The 19,626-nt window shown below is 47.7% G+C and overlaps 1 protein-coding gene across 10 annotated transcripts in view; it reads right to left on the bottom strand.

Annotated features, from left to right (window-relative positions):
- Positions 1-19,626, bottom strand: part of PCBP3 (poly(rC) binding protein 3) — a 146,621-nt gene that overhangs the window by 60,698 nt on the left and 66,297 nt on the right. For 8 of the 10 annotated variants that reach the window (XM_045540841.1, XM_045540842.1, XM_045540843.1 and 5 more), the window contains exon 1: positions 10,015-10,491. In XM_045540841.1, coding sequence (XP_045396797.1) covers positions 10,015-10,231 — 217 coding nt within the window. In that variant the 5' untranslated portion in view covers positions 10,232-10,491. Of the gene's footprint in view, positions 1-10,014; positions 10,492-19,626 lie in introns of those variants that run through there. The other 2 variants (XM_045540847.1, XM_045540848.1) reach the window with 1 other exon arrangement.

The raw sequence follows: 19,626 nt of genomic DNA, 5'->3' as shown, positions 1-19,626 counted from the left end.
GCAGGGACGGCCTGTCCCTCCTCCCCGTTCATGTCGCTCAGCGTCTGTCACACCGCAGGCAGCAGCCCAATGCTGCCTCATCTATCTTGTGTGTCCCTCTGACGTGCCCCGGCCTTCCAGGTTTTGGTTTTGGGGTTTTTGGGTTTCTTTGTCATTTCTGTTTTTGTGAGCGCTTTCCCCCTCCTGTGAGGGCTCCGGCCTCATCCTGTGCCTGCCCCGCCCAGCCCTGGACCGGCCGCTTCTCCTTCTCCACGGAGCCCTGGTCCCCGTCGCTTCTGAGCCATTTCAGCAGGTGCAAGACAAAAGGCCACGTGAGTAGCTACCCCCAAATGTGTGTTTAACATAGAAAAACAATCCTTGGTGGCAAAATGCCAACCAAACTGAACTGCACAATTTTAACTGATGTTGGCCAAATCACACCTGGCAAATATGCAACTTTTAGCATGTTTTGCTGTGAAAATCAGAAATTGACTTCAAATTTCAAATTCAGGAGAGAGATTTGAATCCAATTGTTTCATTACTTTTTTCTCTAAAACCACCAGGACACACAAGGACACCTGACATCACTGGGACTTTCAGAAGCAGCGAAAGAGAAAGGTCAGAAGTCAAAGCCTGCGAACCCTGATAAGAGAGGGAAGCCCCCAGTGTGGGCTCCAGTCTCACAGGAGCTCAGCGCCACGGCTGCCGTGGGCTGGGGCCAGACCAACCCAGGAGTGGGGCCGGCGACACGCCCTGTGCCAGACTCCCGGCGTGTGCAGCCGTCCTCGTGCATGGCTGGTGGGCTGGTGCCTGCAGACACCTCTGCAACCTCCGGGGCCAGCTCCCTTCTCAGCATCCACGAGTGGGAGGAAGCGCTGCTTCTCCGCTGACAGGTTGCTGCGAATCAGTGGCATGACGGCAGGCCGCGCAGGGGGAAGTGCCTGGTCACCGGGGTCCAGGCCTCAGTGCTGCAGGAGCAGAACGAGGTGCCCCGCGCACTGGCTCCTGTGCACAATTCCCAGGTGCCCACTCTGTGCGGGCACACACTGGGCGCCAGGAGCTCAGCCATCACCCTGATGGCCATGCCCCACGGTGTCCCCAGCAGGTGAGACGCTGCGTGTTAGGACCAGCTCCCCTGGGCAGGGTGGGGAGCCAGGCCGAAGCTGGCGGGAGGAGTTTCTGGTGCAATCAGGGAGTTTCCTCTCCAGGGGCTGTGACTCGGAGACGGGAGAGTGTGGGACACACCTGTGCCCCTGCACACGCAGAGCCCCACGGGGTCCCCACACGGCGCAGCGCACTGGCCAGCTCTGCTGCCTGCCCACTTCACCCGCCCCTGATTTCCACTGAGCGTGGGCAGACGCTGCATCTGCATTCCTCACCCTCGCGGAGTCTGCTTCCTGTGGACGGCGACACACACAGACTAAGTGAACCGAGGAATAGCTGGAGCTGGCAGAAGGCAACGGGGCAGGGTTTGGGTTTTACGAGGCACCCACGAGGAAAGCCTCACTGAGAAAGGAATTTTGGAGAAAAGACTGAGGTGGGCAGAGGCTTGAGAGGGTCCCTGGTGGGTGCTGGGTGGGTCACTGGGGAGCCTAGGCCTGGCCCCCTGGGCTGCACCCACAGCTGCCTTCAAGCCAGTCCCCTGGGCGCTGCCCCCACAGGGCGCCCATCCACGCGGACCCCCAGACCCCTGGGCGCTGCCCCCACAGGGCGCCCATCCACGCGGACCCCCAGACCCCTGGGCGCTGCCCCCACAGGGCGCCCATCCACGCGGACCCCCAGTCCCCTGGGCGCTGCCCCCACAGGGCGCCCATCCACGCGGACCCCCAGTCCCCTGGGCGCTGCCCCCACAGGGCGCCCATCCACGCGGACCCCCAGTCCCCTGGGCGCTGCCCCCACAGGGCGCCCATCCACGCTGACCCCCAGTCCCCTGGGCGCTGTCCCCACAGGGCGCCCATCCACACTGACCCCCAGGGCTGCTGGGTCCAGAGTGGGAGGGGCCCTTCCCCGCTGCCTCCCCGGATCCCTCCCATTACTCTGCACGGCCTTCGTGGGGTTCAGCTCTTGGGCCCTCGGGTACTTGGCGCCAGGCAGAGGGCAGACAGGCACGCGGCCCTGACCCCAGGTGGCCCACGGCATCACGGGGCATCCAGGCTGGCTGGGCAAGGTGACAGGGGTCTTTCCAAGCCCTGCGGAGAGCACTCATGGCTTAGGTTGAGGCGGTGACCGGCCTGGCTGGGTCCAGGCTTCGAGCCTCACGGGCTCCGTGAGCGGTTTCCACTGCTGGTTCTATTTCAAAGCCTTCGCAGGGCTACCCAGACCTCCCACACGTGCCACTCTGTGCAGGGCAGCGCCCCCCACGGTGTGTGCTCAGGGCTGGTGAGCGGCTGTGCAGGGTCAGCTTTACGTACGTGAGGCTCAGGGCTGAGGGCAGGAGCCTGCGGCAGACGCCACATCACCCCAACCCCAGCCTCCTCTTCTCACTCCTTGGTCCTACTCTGCCACTGACCTCCCACGTGGGCCCGTCTGGGATCAGCCATGGAAAGGTGGGTGGGCCGAGGCTTCAGCCCCCTCCTGGCAGCACGGCTGGCCCTAAAGACGGAGGGTCCTCCCTCCATGGTAGAGCCTTGGGCCCTGCCATGGCCACTCTTGGCACCACTGTTGCCACCATGGGGCTGCCTGGGGGCCTGTGCAAGAGGAGAGAGGGGAGACTGGAACCCAGGTTTGCTCCACTCCCCTGAGTGCCAGGGGCCCCACGCTCCTCAAGCCATTCCTGGAGGCTCCTCCGGGCCCTGTCGGGCTTTGTGTCGGCTGCCAGTTTCGGGCTGCAGCGAACTCAGGGCAGGAGACGGCAGGAAGAGAGTGACGACAAGCCCAACTCCCAGCCCTCCTGCTGTCACTTTGCAGAGCCTGAACTCGGTGGGGCAAGGGGTCAGTGTGTCCACTCTACCCACCCTGAGCCCAAATCCAGCATCGTTCCTGTTATTCATCTCATCAAAAGGACATATGACTGACAACACACATCAAAAGAGAAATTAAGAAAACAATTCTATTTATAGCAGCATCAAAAGGAATGAAAGACTTAGGAATAGACTTAACCGAGGAGGTGAAAAATGTGTATACTGAAAACTACAAAATGTTGCTGAAAGAAATTAAGAGATACAAGTAAATGGAAATACGTTCTGTGTTCATGCATTGGAGGACCTAATATTGTTCACATGTCAATACCACCAAAAGCAATCTACACATTTAATATAATCCCTCTCAAAATCCCAATGACATTTCTTACAGAAATAGAAAATCCATCTTAAAATTTTAAAATATTCATTCTAAAATATGGAATCTCAAGGGACTTCAAACAGCCAAAATGATCTCGAAAAAGAAGAACAAAACTGGAGGACTCACACTTCCTGACTTCAAAACTTACCACAAAGCAACAGTAATCAAAACAGTGTGGCACTGGCATAGAGAGACATTACACACCAAGGAACAGAATGGAGAGCTCAGAAATAACCCTTGTGTATATGGTCAAATGATTTTCAACAAGAACATTCCATGGGGAAAGGATAGTCTCTGCAACAAATGGTGCTATGAAAACTGGATTTTGCAAAAGAATGAAGCTGGGTCCTTACCTATCTCCATATATAAAAATTAACTCAAAACATGTCAAAGACCTAAGACAACTAAGACTACACAACTCCTCAAGAAATCTCAGGATGGAAGCTTCATGACATTGGATTCAGTAATAATTTCTTAAATATGACACCAAAAGCACAAATAAAAACATTTAAAATAGACAAATTAGACTATATCAAAGTTTAAAATTTTCATGCATCAAAAGATACAATCAACAGAGTAAACAGGCAACCTCTGGCATGGGAGAAAATATTTGCAAATCATTTCTCTGCTAAGGGGTGAATCCAGACTACATTAAGAACTGCTACAACTCAACAACACAAAAATAAAAATAGGCAAAATACTTGAACAGACATTTCTACAAAAAAGATACAAATGGCCAAAAGCACCTCAAAAGATGACCAATATCCTCAATCATTATGGAAATGCAAATCAAAACCACAATGAGATAACCGCTACCCTAACAGGTGTTAGGGCAGCAGTTATCCTATCACATGTCCAATCACAGAACGAATCTCAACACTGAACGACAAAGCGAGTGACGGTGAGGATGTGCAGAAACTGGAATCCTTGTGCAGTGTTAATGGGAAGGTCTTATAAAATGGTGCAGTGATTCCTCAAAAAACTACAAACAGAATTACCATGTGATCCGGCAATTCCGCTTCCAGGTCTATGCCCCAAAAGTTGAGAGCAGAGTCACAAAGACATATTCATACACCACGCTCACAGTAGCATTATTCGTAACAGCCAAGAGGCAGGAGCACCCCAAGGGCTCACCATGGTGAACGGAGGAGCGAAGTGTGGCCCGTACACACAAGGCGACCGTGCTCAGCTTTAAGATGCTGGGAAACGGACGCACGCTGCAATGTGGAGGAAGCTCGAGCACATTCCGCTAAATGAAACAAGCCAGTCACAAGAAGACAAAATCTTGTATGACTCCATTTGCGCGCGGTCCCTAGAGTGTCAGATTCACGGAGACAGAGGGTAGCGTGGTGGGCGAGGGCCCTGGGGGGGTGCCGGGGAGTTAGTGTTGCATGGCAGCAGTTTCCTGTTTGCAGCATGGAACGCGTGCTGGAGATGGACGGTGGTGACGTTTGCTCAGCATGGATGGACTGAATGCCACTGGATTGTATGTTTGAAAATGGTTAAGGAGGTAAATGCTATGTTACGTATATTCCAGCACAGTTGAGGATAAAAATAAATGGTGGCAGCTCACACGTACCCAGGGCCGGGCCTGAGGAGCCCTGTTTGCCTTTGCAAACCCACCGTCCAGCTCCGCACCGGGCAGGTCACACGGCCGCGGGCGTCCCTCCCAGACCCAAGTTCAAAAGGATGGTTTTTGTTTGGTTTTCTCTGCTTTTTTCTCATTTCCATTTTTACTTTCTATTTTAATCTTTTTTCTTCCTAACCTCCTCCCCCTGCAGAGGGCTGAGACGCAGAGCTTCACGTACTTTGCCCACGGCGCGTCTGCTCGTCGGCTTCCTGCAAGGCCGGTCTCGTGCGGGTTGACTCACTCCCTTTTATTCCCTTGCTGACTCTCATCACCACCCGCCACAGCCACCTAGGAGGAGACCATTTCAGATCATTCCATGTGTGACTCTTATTACATGTCCTTGCAAAAACACGTGCATTTGTTCTTCTATGCCTGTGTCGTTACTCATACAAACAGAACGGTTTAACGTCACTATTTCTCAGACTTTTCACTCTGCCTTTAACACCCACCGAGCTTCCCTGTGCACATCCAGGCCATGGCTCCAGGGCACACTTCCCCCACACCTCACACTTTACAGGAGTGGACACTGAGGTCCCCTCCCGTCCCCGCATCCACAGAACACGACAAGGAACTCATGTGCGCCTGTACAATCCTGTGGGAATTTCATCCCCAGAGATGCTGGTCAGACGCTGGGCCACATGTGTCGCTGACTCCTTGGCGTGGTCTCTGGGAAGCCCTCCCCTGCCTCCCCTGCCCGGCAGCAGGCGAGGTCTCTGTGTCTGCACACTCCCCCAGCACCTGGCACAAATCCAGGGCTCTAATTTTTGCCAGTCTAATTAGTACAACATGGTATAAGTGTCACATTTTGCATTTCTCTGACTAGAAATGAGTTTTATCATCTCTTCATCAGTCTTTTGTATTTCCTCTTCTGTAAACTGCCATTTGAAGCCTTTGCCCATTTTCTACAAAAGTTACAGAGTATTAGTTTATAGTTATGTAGTGTTAGTTCCCTATTGGTGATGTTACAAATTACTATAAACTTAGTGGCCTACCACACCACAAATTTATTATCTTACAGTTCTGGAAGTCAGAAGTCTACGACAGGTCTCGCTGGACTACGATCAAGGTGTCCACAGGACTGTGCTCTTTCTGGAGGCTTTGGGAGACATTTTCTCTTTCTCCCGGTCTAGAGGCTGCCACGTTCTTTGTGCCATGGCCCCCTCCTCTACCTTCAAAGCCAGCACTTACCTTTTCTTTAAGCTTTATTTTATTTATAACTGACACACTCCGGGACACAGTGTGATGTTTCGATACATGCATAACTTGTACAATGATCAAATCAGGATAACTGGCACATCTATTACTTTACACATTTGTCATTTGTGATGATAACGTCCAAAATCCTTTCTCAGCGATCTTAAAACACACAATTACATTGCTATTAGCTGTACATATGTTATTAGCTACTGTTAATAGAACGCCAGAACTTACTCTTCCTGTCTGACCGTAACTTTGTACGCTTTGGCTGCCTGTCCCCCCAACTCCCTCCTAGCCTCTGGTGACCACTGTGCTACTCTCCACTTCTGTGGGATTAACTGTGTAGGTGCCACATGTCAGTGAGCTCATGTGGTGTTTGCCTTTCTGTGTTTGGCTTATTTCACTTAACATAATGTCCTCTAGATGTATTCATGTTGCTGAAAATGACAGCACTTCATTCTGTTTTACGGCTAAACAGTATTCCACTGTGTGTGTGTATCACGTTTTCTTTATCCATTCATCTGTCGATGGGTATTTAGGTGGATTCCACACCCTGGCTATTGTGACTAGCGCTGCAGTGAACCTGGGATGCAGGTGGGACTCTTGCAATTACACAGCCTGCCCCCCGCCCCCCGCCCCAGTAATCCAGGAATATCTCGTCTAGAGGTCAGACGGATTAGTAACCTTAATGTCATCTGCAACCCCAATCTCCCTTGCCATGTAAGGGGACGTACCCACAGGTTCCAGGCATCAGGACATGCACATCTTTGGAGATGGTCATTCTGCCCACTACCGCGTATTTTCTGGCTTATTTGAAGGAGTTCTGTATGTGTTCTAGAGCCTCGTTCGGTTCAGACTTCACATATGTCTTCTCCTTTCTCTCATTTTTCATTAACTTTATCCACAGAATTCTTCTTTGAAATCTTGAATTTGGTATAATCTCATTTACCAAATTTTTGTCTTACAATTCTTGCTTTTTCTTCGAGACAGGGTCTCTCTTTGTCACCCAAGCTGCAATGCAGTGGCAAAATCATTTCTCACTGCAGCCCCAAACTCCTAGGCTCAAGTGATCCTCCTGCTTCAGCCTCCAGAGTAGCTGGGACTCCAGGCACATGCCACCACACCTGGCTAATCTTTTTATTTTTGTAGAGATGGAGTCCTGCCATGTTGTCCAGGCTGGTCTTAAACTCCCGGCCTCAAGTGGTCCTCCTGCCTTGGCCTCCCAAAGTGCCGGGATTAGAGGTGTGAGCCACTGTGTCCAGCCCTGCTTTTTAAAGGTTTTATTTAGGAATTTCTTTTCTGTCTCCAGGCAATGAAGGTATTTTACTACTTTTTTTCTATTAACTTTATGGTTTTTACCTTTCACATTTAGGTTTTTAATCCATCTGGAGTCCACTCTATCCGATTTTATGCAAACAGCACACTATTTTTATAACTATGACTTTGTCGTGTGTTCTCCTCTCTGAAAAGTCAGGGCTTCTAGCCTGATTCTTCTTCAATGTTGACATATCTTTTCTTGAATGTTTAGTAATCTTTAGGCTTTCATGTGAATTTTAAAGTCTTACTGAGTTCTTCACAATCTACCTGGAATCGTGATTTGTAATCACATCATATTTACTGGAGTGAGGAGAACTCACACATTTGTATTATCAACTTGTTCTAAACAAAGCAGGAAATCTCTCCCTTTTAATCAAATTGTCTTCTGAGTATTAAGTTTTGGCCACAGAGCTCTTACGCGTCTAACTTAGGTTACCTTCTGGATACTGCACATGCTTTGATGCCATTATGAATAGTATGCTATTTTTAAAATTATGTTTTGTTATTGCTAGTATAGAAAAAGGCTATTCATTTTTGTATGCTGATCTTGTATCCTGAAAACCTGCTGAATTATTTTATTTGTTCTAATAGGTTATGATTCTCTTGGCTTTTCTAGAAAGATCATCGTATCCTCTGTTTTATTTCTTCTCCTTGAATCCTCACTCTCTTATTTCTTTATTTCCTTCTACATCCAGAATGACCTCTAGTGTCACATAAAACATCAGTGGCGGGAACGGCTGTCCTTGCCTCCTTCCTCATCTCGAAGTGAAGGCATCTTGTGTTCTGACTATGTTTGTGGTGAGGTTTTGTACACAACCTTTACTAAGTTCAGAAGTTCTCTTCCGCTCCTGGTTTCGTAGGAGCTCTTGCCACCACAGGTGCTAACCCTCAGCAAGTGTTCTGCATTAAGTGAGTTACCATGTTATTTTTTCCTAGTAAGAAGTTAAAGTAGTGATTTGCACTGATACAGGTTCTCATGGTGAACCAACCCTGAAATCATGTGATAAAGCCTATTAGATCACAGTGTTTTATTAGATTGGTTTTAGATGTACCTCTGAAATTGGTAAACTCAATTTTTAAGTACAGTTATTAATAAAATGGGCCTGTTCTTTTCTTTCTAAAATTATACTTACATGATATTAAGAGTCTATAAAGTGCTAAGGAACTTTTATTCTCTCTTTTCTGGAACAATCTGTATTTGTTAAAAATCAAGTGTTCCTTAGATTCAGGTGTAATTTACCCATAAAACTGTGTGTGAGAACCGTTTTTGAACGGGAGGTCTCTGATTCTCACTTAATTGCCTTTAATATCTATCGATTTTCTCAAGTTCTGTTTCTTCCTGAGCCCACTTGGCACTGTGTATCTCCCCAGGAAGCTGTGGGTTTCCACCGCTCTCCAGCGTGGGAGCGCGGCTCTTCACAGCGCTGGCTCTCCTTGCAGCTGCTGCTTCTCACTCTTTGTCCCGTGGGTCACCACCAGTACCGGCCTCCGTTCTCTTCCATCAGTCTTACCAGAAATCTAGCCAGGGACTCCAAAAACACCCCAAATAACCAAAACAGCTTTGCTGATTTTCTGTTTTTCTGCATTCGCTGTTTCACCGATTTCCTTGCTCTTCTTTCCAACCTCTTGGGTTGGCTTATCTCAGTATTTTTAACTTTTCACGTTCCTTAGCATGTCTGTTTACAGTTACAAACTCCCTTCTGAGCACGGCGGGGGCCGTGTTGCACCAGCTTAGACGTGTGCTGCGTCCTAATGACCCGGCCCTAACAATTACCATGCTTCTTATGATTTTATTTCTAACATGAGTTTTTGTAACATATTATTTATATAAACTATTCCTTTATTATTAATTTCCAGTGTAATTGCCTCATGTTCTCCATAGTCTATATTACAGGTAGCTGGGCTTCACTGAGGCCTGTATACATTCTAGTTTTGTAATATTCTCTGTATGCTTAAAAAGCAACATGTAGAGTTCAAAATATACCTAATAGCTCGAACTTATTTATTATATCATTTAAGACACTAATACTCCAGCTTACTTTTCACTGGCCTATTTCCTAGAGTGGTGTATTAAAATCACCAAATATGACTGCTTATTCACCCAACATCTCCCAAGTTTATAAGGACATCTCAAACCACAGGCACTGAGGTCTGTAGGGTGTCTGGCACCAGGTTACCATGAAACCAATCCCCTCCTGGTGCCCCCGAGCCCGGGCTCTCATGGCCCACTCTTTCCAAACGCCCCACAACTACCCTCAGCCCCACACAGCCTGCCTGTCCTTCACTCGTGAGGCCTGGGCTTCCCTTCTGCCCTGGGTTCCTCAGGGTTGACTCCAAGGAGCAGCCGGAAGCCCGTGTGAGGGGCCCACCCGGGCAGGGACTGGCCCCGGGTGTTCCACCACAGCCAGCTCACAGCTACCAAAAGCAGAAATCCCCAGGTTCCCAAAGTCGCACACAGCAGAGCCTCCAGGACGCCCCGTGGACCGGTGCAGGGTACAGCATGGCACGGTGCCACTTCAAACACATTCCGTCTTTCAAGGCTGAGTCCGACTTTGTCAGACACACTCGTGGTAAGCAAGCAAGCGAATGAAGCAGGGTTCACAGCGACTCACCTTCTCCCATAGGCAGGCTGTACGGTTCAGAGCAGACGCACAGACAGCAAAGGCTCAGCTTATGTAACTCAGAGCTCCATAAGCAGAACTGGGATGTGTAGGACGGGTGTTTGTCAGGGAGCCACCGACCTGGAACACAAACACACAGGCTGTGTGAGCTCACGTGTGGACGGTCTTGTCCACTAGAGCCGGGCTTCCGCAGAACCACCTCTCGCATCAGCAGAGCAGTAAACGTTCCTTCAGCGTGGGGTGCAGGGAGGGCAGGCAGCAGGCGCCCGTCCTGGGCACACTGCCCTGAATACCCCGAACGAGCAACTCCACACACAGGTAGGCTTCCGCTTCGCAGATGAGAAACCCAAATAAAATGTAGTCAAATTGTGTGAGTGTTCTCCCTATAGCATTTAGTACATTTTTTGTATGTATGCTGATTTTGAAAGAATATTTATTAAATCGTGTGTTAATTTCAATACATTACTGGTTTTCTAATTTTAGTCAGTAAAATAATTTCGCTCAATCTCTTCAATCTCAGCACACAACTCTGTCCCAGTGGAGCCACCGTACGGCCATCTAGCGCTGCTCCAGAGCTCATCGTCTTCACCTTGGTCTACGTCTTTGACTTTCCACTTTGTAAGTTCATGTTTAGTGCCAACAGCCCAGTGACAGGTACCCATTTTCTTAACATTGCCCTCTTTGCTGTGTTTTTAAAATCGACTCTATAGGTGCATATCGATGACCTCCACGAGTCACTGCTGTGGACGTCTTCAAGGCTTGCTCACGACAGCAGCCGACACTTGGAACTGAGACCACAGCACCACATGTAAGTGGAAACAGTGTTAAATGTTTCTACGAGCCAATCAGGTAACCAACTTAGGCAAAACTCAGCAGTACCGACTGAGGTTGTTTCAAGCTAATATACTCTGTCCATGCACCACTCTGAGGTTCAAAACAAAAGGAATGAGAAAATGCCAAATGCAAACAAGTTCCACGAGAGAACGTGAGCAAAGCCTCCTCGTTGGCCGGCACACAGTTGGAAGACAGTCGTGCAGCATGTCACTGACCGGAGGACCAGAGAGACGCCCGCTGCCGAGTTAGGCCTTGGGTGGGTACGTGGACATGCACTAGAAACGAGTGAGGTGTGTACAGCCGTGTGCTGCAGAACAACATGTTGGTCAGTGACAGGCTGCATATATGACGGGGGCCCCATAAGATCACAATGCCGTGTTTTTACTGCACCTTCTCGATGTCTAGATACAAACACTCACCACCGCGCCGCAGCTGCCCACAGTGCTCAGCTCAGCCACAGGCCGCGGCCCAGCAGCGACAGGCTGCACACAGAGCAGAGGCGTGCAGTAGACCACACCCTCTAGGCGTGTGCAAACACTGTCCATGATGCTCACACCACGAAACGCTTCATTGACTCAAACTGATAAATATTACACCTTTCATGGGGAAATAATCATGTAAAATTGGCAGAATTGTTCTGGAGCCTATGCCAGAGCAGAGACAGGAAAAGAGTCTGCAAAGGAGAGAATATTGTGGGGTCCTAGCAGAGGCCCAACACTGACAATACCACTCGCAAGAAGAGAAGATTCCATCAAAAAAGGCAGATAATGAGAATAGCTCTGACTTTGTGGGTCAGCGCACTGATGGCTGGGAATCAAAGGATGCGGGAGACCAGAGGCGACCCCAGGACAGTGATACTATGGAGGAGAGACTGAGGGAGACGAGAGGTGACCTTGGGACAGTGATTCAGGCAGAGGAGAGGGCAGGAGACCAGAGGTGGTGATTTCGGGGCAGTGATGCCATCAGAGGAGAGAGAATCTGGGAAGAAGGCACACCTGGGAATGTTGGCAGAAAAGGGAAGTACAGAAAGAGTGGAGATTAAGTTTCCTACAGAAGAAATAAGAGAATCGAGGTATCAGAGGAGATCTTGATTTTATCCCATTTCCAAAACTCTCATTCATTTTTTTTTTTAATTACACTTTGCTGACAAATAGAAAAGTGGACAAAGCCACCCATTTCCCTCAACACAGCCCTTTCCAGGAGAAACATCTGCTATTGCTAGTTTAGGAAGAATCTTAGAGCTTTAAAAATAAACAGAAAAAAAGGCATGCAAAATCCCTCTGGGTAAATGATCTTCTCAAAGTAGCAGACCATCTCTAAGTCCATTTTGGTTCTGTGAGAAGGAAAGAGAAAGTGAAAACTAAAACCTCTTCAGCTGATGAAATTACTCGCCAACCACAAAGCAGAGGAGAATGCCAACACAGCAGCCAGTACAAATTAAAACTGTTAAAAATCATGTGCAGATGTGAGAAAAACCAGAAATGAAAAACTAAAAATGTCAAGAATACAAATAGACAATAAAAACAAAAGAGGAAGCTGTGAAATAAGAATTAGCTTAACCTATGAAAGAAATGAAAAAGAAAGACAAAATCAACCTAGAAATAAAGACTGTTACAAGCCGCCAAAGAGAATAAATTCAAGTGGACGCGTAAGGGACTGAAAAACATCAAGAGAAAATGAAACAAATCAAGAGGCTGGAAGTGATCAAAGAGAAACTGATGGATACAGAACGCAGGCTGAAAGGATCCAGGAAGCACACACCGGAGCTTCCAAAAAAGAGAGGCAAAACTATAGAAGAGAACTAATACATCAATCTCAGAAATGTTTTTAGGTAAAAAAAATTATGAATTGAGGAGGTTCACCGTGTACCAGAACGAACGGACCCGAACGGTTACCCCTAAGGTACGTCCTGATAATTCATTAAGACTTACAGGGAACAGCTGAGGGCTCTAGGCAAAACCCAGCTCACTCAAGAAAGGAAAAAATCAGACTGGTATCAGATTTTTTGACAGCAAAGTACAAAATAAGTGAAGAGAGGAGTAATATTTTCATAAACCGATGGAAAAATAAACTGTGACCAAAGGATTTTATGTCAGCCAAACTGTCCTTCGGAATTAAAGCTACAGAAAAATTGTTTCAAATATCCAAGAACTCAATGAATACAATGTTTACAAGCCCTTCATGAGATTCTTCCCCAGGACAATCGCCCTCAAATGGAGAGATAACTAGGAAATTTGGCATACACAAAAATAACGAGTCTTATTAAAAATAACCCCAAAACACAGAAGCTGGCTTAATAAAGCAGAAACTATAGGTGTTGGAAAAAGAAATAGAAACACAATGACAATAGCAAATGTTGACACAGCACAGTCAGCCCAAAGCAGGCTGAGGGTAAACTAGCAGGCAGACGCGACGAGGGCTGGTGACAGGCAGACACCAGGGACACACACCAGGCTCTAGGCTCCAGCGACAGAGAACAGGTTTCTTCTTGAACACACTTGGGACACGCACAGCAAAGCCTAGCTTCTCTTAGGGCACAAAGACAATCTCAAAAAGTTACATGAAATAGAATGGTACAGATAGCAGACGGCAGTCTGGACAAAAACACAAGACCAGAAATTAATGAATTTTAACCAAAGGACATTCCCCTGGTCATTTACATATTTTAGAAACATACACAGGGAACTGGGTCAAGAAATATGTGTGTATGTGTGTACATATAGCCCTGATGGCACTAAATTCTAAGGAACGGCCTGAGACCAGAGACTAGACAGTGGCAGACAGACACGTGTGGTGACCCACTTCTTCCGCCCTCACCAACACGCCTCGGGGAGCCTGAGACCAGCACCCGCTGGGCTGGCTATGAGGACGATGGAAATCGCAGCGAGGAGAAGCCCTGCCGCCCCCTTTCCGGTGGGAAAGCACGACTGCTTGGGAAGGAGGGGAGACAGAAGATGCGTGAGGTACACGTTCCCTCTCCCCCGCTGTCCTGCCCGTGCTGTGCGACCCAGTGAGCAGTGACAGAGGCAATGGTTTCTAACATCTTGCTGAACAGGCTGCCACAACAAATCAGCTTCAAAGGACAGGGCCCCCAGGGATGTCACATTCTCTCCTGGGCGCAGTCCAGACAAAAGATACTCACTCAGCTGTAAACCACACACGCACACACACAGGCAAACGCTCATAGTCACACACGTGTGCACGCACACATGGGCACGTGGGTACATAAGCAGCTTACGTTGCTATCCGGGCTCTTAACAAATGGCTTGGGCTTTGCCAGAAGGGTTGGAACATCAGAGCAGCCGGAGGCAAAGTGCTGGCGTCCTCCGCGTCCCCCCCTTTTGGGCAGCCGCTTTAAGGGAAACCATGTCTGAGTGAGGGATCGTCTGGCGGCAGATGCTCCCTGTGAACCACGACTGGTTAAGAAACATAAAAGGCATAAGGAAGCCAAACTGTCACCCGCCCTCCCAGGTGGGCTCCTCGGGAAGAAAGGCTTCAGGGAGAAAAGTTTGGAAAATCTTCAACCTGATACCTTAAATCTCTGCAGCACCCTGCAAAAAAAGAGTCTAAGAATTCATAAAAGAAAGCCTCTACTTAATACAAAATTTTGTTCAACTTTAAATAAAGCAAAAACTATACATACAAACATATATACACATGAGGGGCTTCAAAAAGTTCATGGAAAATAGAACTAAACGATAAAAATTAAAAATATAAATTTTATTTCTCAACGTAAGCTTTTGTAAGTGATGACAGCAGCCATTTAGTCTCTCCCCAAACCACGGGGGTGCTGGGACCTAACCATATCAGCGCTGTCTTCTTTACATTAACTGGAGAAAAACGGGTGCCCTTTGAGGACTTTTTAAGATTAGGAAACGAAAAGTCAGAAGCAGCCAAGTCAGGACTGTGAGGCGGATGCCTGGGGATGTCCCTCAAAACCCTCCAACACCGCCCTGCGTGACGAGAGGTGAGAGCAGGAGCGCTGCGTAGGGAGAGGGACTCGCTGGCGAGGCTTTCCTGGCGTTTTCTGTGGAGCTTTGGCTGACTCTCCCAGCACGCTCCCCCATAGCAGATGCCGCTGTTCGCCGGCCCTCCAGACGGCAGGGCTCTGAGCCCCCCGAAACTGCTGCCGTGAGCTCTGCCCTGGCCCAGCCTGCTGTGCTGGGACTGGACATGCCCACCGCTTGGTGGCCCTGCTGCGACGGCTCCGTCTTCAGAGTCATACCTAAAGCCGCGTTTCACCTCCTGTCACTGTTCCTCAAAGAAACGTGTCAGGACCTTGACCCCACTCGTCTGCAGCTGATCTGGGCGCAACGGTTTTGACGCCAGTGAGTGGGGAGTTTGCCCAGCTTTGGCGTGTGTCAGCCAGAGCTGCGTGAGCTGAACCGGCTGGGACGTCCGTGGCCTTGGCTGCTATCTGTCCTGTCACGTGGCAGCCTCTTCTGTTAGGGCAGGAACAAGGAGAATTGTTTCCTCACAGACTGATGTGGTGGCCTGCTGCCGCGAGCTTCATCTTCAAATCATCTTGTCCCTTTTTAAAACGAGTTATCCATTCGTAAACTGATGATTTCTTTGAGGCCTTGTCCCCATAAACTTTCTTTCACTCAAGCTTCACCATAAATTTGATGCTTGTTCTTGTTTCAATTTTAGCAGAATTCACGTTGCCCTGATAGGATCTCTTTTCATACTGATGTCTTATCCTTTTAGTGCCTCAAACTAGATCCTGTTCAGACAAGTTATAAAAAGTTAGTATGAGTTTATTTTGCTACAAAATATTGAAATCCCTGCATAGTTTTTTCACAATATGCATTTTCCATGAACTTTTTGAAGACCACTCTCATGCGTGGGTGCATGTGTGTGTGTGTGTGTGCACGTGTGTCTGTCTGTCAACTCAGACCTAGCCGCCTTCTTATGAATTTGTCTGGAGAGGAAGAAATACAAGCCATGGTTTCCTATGTACTGGAGTTTGGACCCTAACTTTGCCACTTTTGCGGCCTAACACCCGGAAGCCCCTCAGCTCCCTCAAGCGTGAGACGAGGAGACCACACTGCCCTCTCGGTGCGGCTTGCGCCACGCTCAAAGGGAGCACCGCGAGCCCGACACAGAGACCGAGCTCCCAAAGGAACAGAGGAACCCGGATTAATTACTATCTCCTTCTATTCTTGCTACATGGAATTCTCCAGCCAAGCTGAAATCTATCCTGGCAGGTGTCCTGGGGCTTCAACAATGGCGGAGGGACGGGTAGAGAATGTGTCCCCTCAGGTCCCTGCATCTAAAGCCAGGCAGCCAAGTGAAGGGCTCTAGAGGCACGCGCAGCACTGCCACCCCAACCGTCCACTCATAAAAATCCTTCAGGTACCAGGACACTCCCAGTTAATAGCTTCCAACCAGTGTTCAGTGCAACAATGCCTAGGATTTCCCTGAGTGGAGTTCACAACGGCGGAGCATGTCCTAAATGCAGTGGGTCGAGCCACCATCTCAAAGGGCATGCCCTGGGCCAGACAGATCAGCCCAACTGAAAACAAGCACAGTCGTGCCAACAACCAGACCCTGGCGGGGAGGCCTGCGATTTTGGGTAGAAACACTGGGAAGAAAGACCTGGAGGAGGTTAGGCTGGGAGACAGGGCTCACAGGGAAGACTGTCACGAGGAGGAGGAGCAGCAAGTTCACAGGCCCCAAACTGTCCATCTGGTGAGAGATGTCAACACACCTCTCTCAACTACAGTTCACACAAGCGTACTCCCCAAGCATGATACAGATGTAGCATATATGAGCAATATAAAAGCAGGACAGTGTGTGTGTCTAAAACTCTGCACCTGACAATCAGTGGCAACACATTCTCCTAAAGCTCTCAGAGAACAAAACAAAAATTGACAGTGTTTTAGCTCTTAACGCAAGAATCAACAGAACATGCTTTCTACCGATGAGGCAATTAAACATCATGAGCAAAAGATAACTTTATAGTTCTCTTGGACATAATGTTTTCAAAATACTACTAAATGAGACATGGATGGAAATATCATAGCAAAACTAGAAAACAGACCTCAACAACAGTAAAATTACTGCATGACAATATTTGTAGCAAGCAGCTACAACAGGACTTCCAGGGAAGTTGACAGCTTTAAAAGGGACAAAGAAATGCAGAAAATTAGTGAGTCAAGAACCAGAAGCAGAAAGAAGGTAATGACAAAGAAAATATCAAGTTAAGCAAAGGAAAAAAGTCAGCTGAAAAGATCAACAAATACAAAAGTTGATTCTTACAAAAAAGTCTAAATAATATACAACCCTCTAGTGAGACTGATCAAGAAAAACCACTGAGAAGATACAGACGATTGTACCCGTTAAAGGACGACACAGGATCGGGACCAGGTGGGGCAGACACATCTCTCCCCAGTCTTCCTGCTGAACCCTGAAAGGCAGAGAGAAGGCGGGGTGTCTAGGGCCCTCGAGATTGAAGAGTAACACAGACATGAGTTCACTAATCCTGGCTTGTCTGTTTTGTTTTTTCCTCCTATATATTCCAGACAAGTCACTGGAAAAGCTTGCAACCTACAAATGCCAAAGGTCCCACACTGAAGAAAAGTCTCAAGAAAGGCCTACCCTCTCCAGGGAAAGGATTGGGATTGGGGGACCTAGGAAGTCAGAAAGAATTGTGATGATGCCTGCCCTAGTCCAGGCAGAGACGACAGGACAGCTTGTTCCCACCACCCTGCAGGACACAGAGCCACCGCTGAGGCTGAGTTGGGGCCCACACTTCCACTCCCACCCTGCGGTACCAGGGCTTCTCCCTCCATGGCGGGGTCGGCAGAGGTCATGTGTGCGCCTGGACTGCCACCCAGCTCGTTGGTAACAAGGAGTCCCTTTCGATCATGGTGTAGCAGAATCCTGCTAAAACAGGAGATTTATATAAGATTCAGAGTCTCATAGTATAAGAACCCAAACTTCCAGGATGCAAACAAAAATTGCCTGTCATACCAAATACTAGGAATATATTAACATGAAAGAGAAAAGAACATCAACAGGTGCCAATGCTGAGACAACACAGATGCTAGAATTATCTAACAAGGATTTTAATGCAGCTTCACTGAGCATTTACAGACGTGCTCGAAGCAAACTCTGACAAAACTCAGCAAATAAACAGGAGACACAATAAACCACCAAAAATCAATAAAAAATTAAATAGACATTCTCAATATCCTACAGCAGTTAAAGAAGTTGAACTGGTAATAAAAACCTCCAGGAAAAGAAATCCAAGTCCAGATGGTTTCACTAAAGAATTTTACCAAACATTTAAAGAATGAACACAAACTTCAGGCAATCTTTTAGGAAAAATAGAAGAACATCTGTCAACTCATTTTTAGAGGCTACTGTTACCAAAATCAGAGATAAAGACAGTATAAAAAGAGAAAACTAAAGACCAATCTCTCTTATGAACATAGATGCAAATAAACTAAACAAAAAACTAGCAAAACGAGTCCAGTAAGGTGTAAAATATTTATACACCATAGCCAAGTACGATTTACTCAGGCATGCACGGCTGATGCTGACTTCAAAAATCAATCACTATCCACTGTATCAACAGGTTAAAGTTTAAAAATCATATAATCTATCAATTTATGAAAGCAGCTGACAGAATTCAACACCTGCTCGTGATGAAAGCTGCAAGCAATTTAAGACTAGAGGGAAATCACCTGCACTTGATAAAGAGCACCTGTTTCAGCCAGGTCAGGCTGCTAAAACAAAGTACCATAGACAGGGCGGCTTATAAACAACAGAAATTTATTTCTCATTGTGCGGAAGGCTGGAAGTGCAAGGTCAGGATCCAGCATGGTCAGATTCTGGTGAGGGCCTCTTCTAGGCTGTGTGCAACCTCTGTCCTCAGTGTCGGTCAGGGAACTTGAGAATGCTCTGGGTCCCTTCCCTCAGGGCACTGATCCCACAAGGGCTCCACCCTCATGGCCTAATCCCCTCCCGAAGGCCCCACTCCTGGAGCTGTCACACTGGGGGTTAGGTTTCAACATGAATTTTAGTGGGCACATTCAGACCATGCCATTCACTTCCTCCCAAAGAATGCAGTATGAAAAGAGGAGACAGAGTAACTCCCAGCAGAGAAACCTGAGAAAGTCACCCCAGCCAGCCAAAGTCAACATCAACAGTCACAAGTCATGTCTATGTCACATATCCTTGATACGATGTGATGAAAATGGCACTTCACCTCTGTGACTTCACCCCAAGAATCCACAACCCTAATCTAACCAAGAGAAAAAGCTTAGACAAAACCAAACTGAAGGACAGTCTATAAACTACCTGACCAGTAGCCCTCAAAAAACAAAGTGTAAGAAAGTGCCACGGACAAGAGAAGGCTAGCAAGACGTGATAACTGAATGGAACATGAGTCCCAGAATAGAAAAAGACATTAGATAAAAACCAAGAAAAACCCACAAAAATATTGGAATAACTGCATCAAAACACCGTAGTTAAGAATGCTCTCTGAATGCTGGCTCCTGAGTTGTGCCAAACGAGTCATGCACATGTAATAAGTTAGCATCACAAAATTGGGGTCAGGGGACTGGAACCCTCCGGACCATGTCTGCAACATTTTTGTAAGTCTAAAACTGACCTAAAAAGTTTATTATGAAAAATCAACAGCCTGTTTCATAATATTTAAATGTGTTATGTGTCCCCCTACTATTTAGGGGGGTGTCAAATACTCTGTTGCTGTGAATCGGTGGTTCCCAAACGCTAACCTGCTTTCCAATCACTAAAACC

This window comes from Lemur catta, chromosome 1 (genome assembly GCF_020740605.2).
Source record: "Lemur catta isolate mLemCat1 chromosome 1, mLemCat1.pri, whole genome shotgun sequence".
Lineage (NCBI taxonomy): Eukaryota > Metazoa > Chordata > Mammalia > Primates > Lemuridae > Lemur > Lemur catta.
Note: the sequence above shows the minus strand (reverse complement) of the source record. Positions and strands in the feature narration are given on the sequence as shown.